Source organism: Lipotes vexillifer, unplaced genomic scaffold (genome assembly GCF_000442215.2).
Source record: "Lipotes vexillifer unplaced genomic scaffold, Lipotes_vexillifer_v1.1 scaffold213, whole genome shotgun sequence".
Taxonomy (NCBI): Eukaryota; Metazoa; Chordata; class Mammalia; order Artiodactyla; family Lipotidae; genus Lipotes; species Lipotes vexillifer.
In genome coordinates, this window is record NW_006780610.1 from 1337987 (window position 1) to 1345588 (window position 7602).

Consider the following 7602-nt stretch of genomic DNA (forward strand, 5'->3'; position numbering starts at 1 on the left):
CACTCACAGATATCTGCATAGGTGCATGTCCGGCATTTCCAAGCCTCCTCCACATCAACACCTTGAGGCTCTCGGTGGCCCATCCAGTAGGCCATATAGTGCTGCACTTTGTTTCTCACCTCCGTCTCTTCAAAGGCCACTATCTCTGTACCCAGCACAGTGGCAGTCTCTTGGTGGATATACTCAATCTTCATCATATCAATAACTGGGAGGTCAGACAGTGTTAGAGACAGGAAGACCAGCTCCATAAGGTCACCCAAGGACTTCACAGAGAAGCCTCCCTGCCGGGCATGCCTCAACACTGAAGGTCCCAATGGCTTTTCTGGACACAATTTTGTGTGGTGGATTAGGCTAGCAGTGGTCACTTTCCCTTGTACCATGGCATCAAAGATATATTTGTACAGGCTTACCTGAAAACAGTCTTTTTTTCTCTGAGCGTCCGGAGGGAGCACAGGGTGCCTGCGTGTCTTGAGTTCAGCCAGTTCCAGTTCCCCCCTGGCTGTATAGTGCAGCTCATCAATCACTCCAACAAGGAGCACACCCTCCACTTCTCCAAACACTGGAAACTCTCTGATGCGCCCTTCTGACTGCAGGCTAGGAATCATTGATAATATGTTCAGAAACTTAATTGCCCAAGCATCTTCTTTAGAGGTGATGGGGACAGTCACAAGATCGTGAACTTCTAGTTCTCTAGCTAGGTGGATGCTGGCACCAGTGTCCAAAACAGATGACTTCTCAGGTGTCAAGAAACCAGGAAGCTCCTTCCCATATACCATTTGCTGTTCACACCAGTTCTGAGTAGACAGGTCAGTGACATACAAATATTTAAGATGGAATTGTTCCATAGGTGACAAGACATCCAATCCTCTTTTCCACTTTGGTAAGCTTATGAGCTTGGCATCCTTCCCAGGGAGTTCAGAAGAAGGGCCAGGCTTGTTATGTGAAGTACTTGACTCTTGTGTATCCTCCAGGTCCAGAAACTCTGAGTCACTCAAGTCCGAGAACCCTGAGGCCTCTGCTGACACTGTCTCCTCTTCCCTAGTCTCTGCCATGGCACAGCTCTGGATTGGGCAAAGGCCGTGCATATCATGTTAAAGAAATGCATTACCCAAATGAAAAATTTCTCAAAAGCACTTTCAAATTCCAATGAGGTAAAAAAGAATCACGACTAATTATTTATATACAGTCTTTAAAGATGCTTATTTATTTATGACCAGTTAGTAATGCTATAGAGTTGTACTACAGGTACAATTTACAACAATAAGACTCATTGTATCATCCATATATGAATACTTGGCAAAAAATTTTAAGGGCAAAATAAAACTTAAGTTTTATTACTGAATCTGGTACTAACATTACCATATGTGACTTTAAGCAAATCACCTACTTTGTCCTCAGCTTCTTCATTTTAAAGGAAATTTGAGGTTTGCCTTTTTTCCTTCAAAATTCTACTGACTTGGGACATTATTTCATTTTTTAAGTGAATGTAGATCATTGTAAATGTTGTAAATGTTGGAGCAAAATGTTTGCCAGTTTACCATGGACCACTTCTACAATTCTTTTGATACAAAGTCCTTGACTAGGAAAATAAATCTCAGTAACAAACTGTTCCTTGAGAAAAATCATCTCTACAATGACTGCTTTTAAATGTAGTTCTCAGAAACGTAGTGTGGCAAAATTCAAAGGCTAACTACAGATAAATACAAATAGATCTACTTATGAAGTAACAGCATGAAGTAATGAGAGAGGATATTCACAGCAACAGGTGGAAATCAGTTGTTTTTTGTGTTTCAGATACATTAAGAAAATGACAAGAAGAAAAAGCTCTTGGTGGGTTTTACTTTACCTTTACTGACTGTATAAATTCCTCCTAAGGCTAAAGAAATTGGTGTTTCCCACTAAGTTTATTTTCTCCCTCCACAAGAAATTAGCTTATGATGGAAAATATGTAAGTGAAAACTCTTAAAATATTACTGTATTTTGCTATAAATAATAGTGAATATTTATTGCTCAGTTATTGCGTGCTAGACACTGAGCCAAGTGCTTCACACCCAATATCTCACTACTCTACTGAGGGACAAATACTCTCCCTTTTTACAGCAAACAATTTCACAAGCACAGGAGACAGAATGAACACAATCTAGATAAATAACTGTTGACATGTTGCTGTGTTTGCTTCTTTCAGGTGTTTTTTTTTAGCCTTTTTTTTTTTTTTTTTTTTGCGGTACGAGGGCGTCTCACTGTTGTGGTCTCTCCTGTTGCGGAGCACAGGCTACAGACGCGCAGGCTCAGCAGCCATGGCTCACGGGCCCAGCCGCTCCGCGGCATGTGGGATCTTCCCAGACCGGGGCACGAACCCGCGTCCCCTGCATCGGCAGGCGGACTCTCAACCACTGTGCCACCAGGGAAGCCCAAGCCTAACTATTTTAAAATAAATTACAGAAATCATCATGCTTCAAACACAAATGCTTCACATACATTTCCAAAGAAGCCTCCTACATTAACTACAATATTATTATATCTACCAAAATTAATAATTCCCTAATACTCCAGTCCATATTCAAATTTCCTCAGCTGCCCTAAAAAGCATTTGGATAGCTTTTCGTTAAACCAGGAAACAAAGACCATACATTATGTTTGATTGTTTTGTCTCTCAAGTATTTTTAATCTTAAGAAACTAGGGGAGTTCCCTGGTGGACTAGCGGTTAGGACTCCGGGCTTTCATTACCATGGGCCAGGTTCAATCCCCAGTCAGAAAAAAAGAAACTAGTAGCAGGGAGGGATAAATCAGGAGCTTGGGGTGAGCACATGTACACTACTATATATAAGATATTTAGATAACCAACAAGGACCTACTGTATAGCACAGGGAACTCTATCCAATATTCTGTGATAGCCTATATGAAAAAAGAATCTAAAAAAGAATGAATATATGTATATGTATATGAATGACTTTACCGTACACCTGAAACTAACAACATTGTAAATCAGCTACACTCCAATAAAGGGACTTCCCTGATGGTGCAGTGGTTAAGACTCCGTGCTCCCAATGCAGGGGGCCCGGGTTCAATCCCTGGTCAGGAAACTAGATCCCATATGCATGCTGCAACTAAGAGTTTGTATGCCACAACTAAGGAGCCCACCTGTTGCAACTAAGACCCAGTGCAACCAAATAAATAAATAAATAAATGTAAAATAAAAAACTATATCCCAATAAAATGAAAATATTGAAAAAAAAAAGAAACTAGGCAAATTATCTTGTGAAGATACTCTTTTTAAGCCTTCCTTCTTACTTCACATATCTAACCCTGCATACAAAAAAAACCCAAAAAACAAAACAAGGTATGAGCAGCCCACTAGTATTTTGACTATGGGTGACAGGAAAATAACTTGACACAGAAGGTAAGCTGATTGAGGTAAAAACTATGAGTGAAGCTTCCTCCTTGCTACTCTAAGGAGCAATGAAAGAGCCGTATGTACCAACTCCCATGTTAAAAACTTAACAACTGATACCTTGAAAATGGTATTAATATTAGTTATCATTGTACTTAACTAATTTTTAAATAGTCTAAATGTCCCTAATGAAGGAAAACACAGATAGCTGGAAAACAAGTTATTTGCCATGAACCAAAGTAATATAATACTAAGACTTCTGGGTATATCCTATAAAGTTATTGCTTTATAGGATATTTCAAGAGTAATAAAACACAGAAGCTGCACGTTTGCACAAGTGTCTTAAACTATAAATGTGCCTTAGCTGATGATAGTTTCAAAATAAGTAATGTTGGACTTCCCTGGTGGCACAGTGGTTAAGAATCCGCCTGCCAATTCAGGGGACACAGGTTCGAGCCCTGGTCCGGGAAGATCCCACATGCCGCGGAGCAACTAAGCCTGTAGGCCACAACTACTGAGCCTGCTCTCTAGAGCCCACGAGCCACAACTACTGAGCCCACATGCCACAACTACTGAAGCCCGCACGTCTAGAGCCCGTGCTCTGCAACAAGAGAAGCCACTGCAATGAGAAGCCCGCGCACCACAACAAAGAGTAGCCCCCTCTCGCCACAACTAGAGAAAGCCCATGCGCAGCAACGAAGACCCAAGGCAGCCAAAAATAAATAAATAAATAAATTTATACAAAATGAGTAATGCTATTTGGACTATGAAGTCCCTGAAACTGGGAGAGAATCTTTACCCTCCACCAAGAAACAAAAGTTAAATGGCAATTAACACGTATACTTCGGGTTGCCCCCTACCCCCACCCTGCTGCAGGGGAGGGCACTAAATCCAAATCAACTGACCTTGAAAATAGTTTACTTCAAATATCCAGTCCTGGGCTATCCAATATGTAGCCAACAGTCACATGCAGCTATTTAAATTTAATTAAAATTAAATAAAATTAGGCACATTTCAAGTGCTCAGTAGCTACATGTGGTTGGTGGGTACCACATTATAAGGCACAGATATAGAACACTTCCCTGTCACACAAAGTTCTATTGGACAGTACTGGTTTCAATTATTTCATACATATCTATTAACTCCCCAAAGAGAGCGTAAGCTCCTGAAATGTATGGACTTTCTACTTGTTTTACATACAACACTCAAAACAGGGTAGCTCTTAACAGGTAAGTGAAATGTGTGTAAAGAAGACACAAGGGACTTCCCTGGTGGCGCAGTGATGAAGAATCCCCCTGCCAATGCAAGGGACACGGGTTCAAGCCCTGGTCCAGGAAGATCCCACATGCCGCAGAGCAACTAAGCCTGTGCGCCACAACTACTGAGCCTAAGCTCTAGAGCCCGCGAGCCACAACTACTGAGCTCACAGACTGCATCTACTGAAGCCCGCGCACCTAGAGCCTGTGCTCTGCAACAAGAGAAGCCACTGCAATGAGAAGCCCACGCACCGCAACAAAGAGTAGCCCCGCTCACCGCAATTAAAGCCTGTGCACAGCAACAAGACCCAATACAGCCAAAAATAAATAAATAAATAAATTTATATTAAAAAAAAAAGAAGACACAAAAGGAGAGCATTCTTTGTGGAATTATTTACCTAAAAGGAAAAAACAGTACACTGGGGATGGGCAATTTAGACTCAATGTGTTGCTTGGACTTTCCTATGCAGAAAAAATCCAGGCAAGGGCATGATGCAGTGCGCTTTGTCCCCAAATTCAGTTTGTATCTTTTTGACAGGAGATGATTTTACATGGTACATGGATCAGTATCTTAGAATAAATATAAAGCTTAGAGTGTTCTTCAAAGGCATAATTTCATATGTAGTGTTTCTAAGCACAAGTTTGATTTTTTAAATAAATGTAAGTAAAAAATTAAAAATATGAGACTAACAATACATGTGGTACATAGGTATGGTAGAAATAGGTGGTAAGTGAATGAGATGTTTGGGAAACACCAGCATGCTGTCAAGAGTCTGGGGGTCCTACAGATCTGGATTCTGAACCTGAGTAGGTCAATAGCATTTAGTATGCTACTTGCCTTATGAGTATTCTTGGGCAAGTTTGCAGTTTTCCTGAGGCTACTGACACATCTTTAAAATTAAAGTACTCCTTCCAACCATACTTAGCTACCCAAACAACTGAGTGATAGCAAAGTACACACACTGGCACTCAACAAATGTGGATCTCCTTCTCCTCAAGAGAGAGATGAGATAGTACACCTATTCCCTCTGACAAATTAAATTTTAGGAGAGAAGAAAACTTCTACTCACCTGGGACTTGGCTGATCTTCCTCCTCACAGGAAAGGCAAAATGCTGAAATGACAAGGCTGGGGGAGGAGGAAAGAGCTCTGAAAGACCAGGTCTGCAATCGGAGAATCCAGATTAGCAACTCTGGGCCTTGCTAGAACAGAGACTTTTGGTCCTTTCTCACCTGACCAGTCCCTCACATTGCGGCGTTTCCTCCTCTCTGATCCACACTGCACAGACTGTTGCTCACCCCAGATCCTACGTAAAGCTTGCCTCGCTCCGAAGGCAAATTCTCCATGACTTCTTCGTTTTGCCCATACCCTGGATGCCGTTACTTGATCCAATCCCTGCTCCCTGCAAGTAAAAGGGTCAGCAATGACGAAGGTCCCCCAGGAGCTCCGAGAGCAGTTTCCTCTTCCAGCCCCAACTTCGGCCCAGAAGCTCGGGCAGAGACCTCAGATCAGATGTTTTTCCTCTCTGATGGGTTCCTGCTGCCTGCGGAACTGCCTCTGTCTTCACGCTCAACATCCTGAGTTGCTCGGTGCAGCCCGGACTAGTGGGCTCCAAGAAAGCCTTCAGCGGGGACCTTCCCACCGGCCCCAAAACCACTGTCTCCCCGGGAGTTCCATGCATGTCCGAAAGTTTACTGAGCACCTCCCTATAGTGTACTGGAGGAGCGAGCAAAGGATTGCTGGACTTGGGAAGGGGTCCCAGCCGACAGCAGGGTCTTCCAAGATCGAAAGGTCCTGAACCCACAGGAGCAGACGAGATAAGCCGCTGCCCCGGAGCCGTTCCCACCCAGAAAGGGGGTTGGGGGGACGCGGCACCCGCGGGGCCAGATCCCTGATTTCCAAAACGCAGCCCCTCAGCCCGCCACCCGCATTCGCCGGCCTTCCCCTAACCTGGGATATGCCTCGGAACCCCGGACTCCACCGGCTCCACCGCGGCCTCGGAACCGCTTCCGGACCCTTTCCCTGGACGCGCAAGTGCAAGTCAGGCAGAGGACCTCTGGTTTCGCGCTTCGCACAAAAGCCTCCTGGACACCAGGCCCAGAATGCCCAGCGGCTGCCCAAGATCCGCCCTCTCCCGGAGGCCTCAGCTGCGCCGCTTAGTCTTCGCGCGTCTGCGCAGCTGCGGGGCGGAGGAGGGTCCTGATGCGGGTCCGCATCTGCGGAGGTCGTCCTTGTGGGCCGCTGGCTGTGCGTGTGGGTTCATTCGGGACGGAACTGCGCCGTCACCTGACCAAGAATCTCCCACCCTGGCGGCTCCCGGCTACTGCCAAGTCAGTGTAGGAGAAAGGTCTGGGCATTCCCCTTTCCGCGGTGCACTTGGCCTCTCTCCCCGTTAGCGCTGCGTCTGCGCTTTGCCACCTTGGGTTCTGTACGCCTTTCTTTGCACCTCGCACCAACTTTCCCAGCTGAGAGAACAATCACGAACTCACTTTTCGAAGATGCTGACGCTCGGCTCATCAATGTATTTCTTTTTTCTATTTGCTTACTTTTTAATTAACCCTTTTATTGGGAAATATAACACAATTATATTCTGAAATAGAAAGGTAAGTATAATAATTATTGAACAGACGTCATCATGTAGAGCAAAAATAGTGTCGTGCCATTCCCAAATACACTCCCATGCCTCCTTCCTGAGAAAACCACTAGTCTGACTTTTATGACAATCATTACTTTTTTTTTTTAACAGTCATCACATATTTGGAAATGATTTGTGACAAAGGTGGCACCGCATAACAATGGAGAAAAAAAGATGATCTTTTCAATGAAGGTTCTGAGACAATAGGGTATCCTTATGAAAAAAAATATAAAATGAGACCCCTTGTCTCACTTCATCACAAATATCAATTCCAGGAGGATTAAAAACCTAAATACATTTTGGACTTCAGAATAGGGAAA

The 7602-nt window shown here is 43.9% G+C and overlaps 1 protein-coding gene across 1 annotated transcript in view; it reads right to left on the bottom strand.

Annotated features, from left to right (window-relative positions):
- The window catches only part of EXO5 (exonuclease 5), a 1121-nt gene extending 69 nt beyond the window's left edge, over positions 1-1052 (bottom strand). Inside the window, 1 exon segment of the mRNA XM_007472029.1 lies at positions 1-1052. This exon segment is cut by the window's left edge and continues 4 nt beyond it. Coding sequence (XP_007472091.1) covers positions 1-1052 — 1052 coding nt within the window.
- Between the last annotated feature and the right edge of the window lie 6550 nt (positions 1053-7602).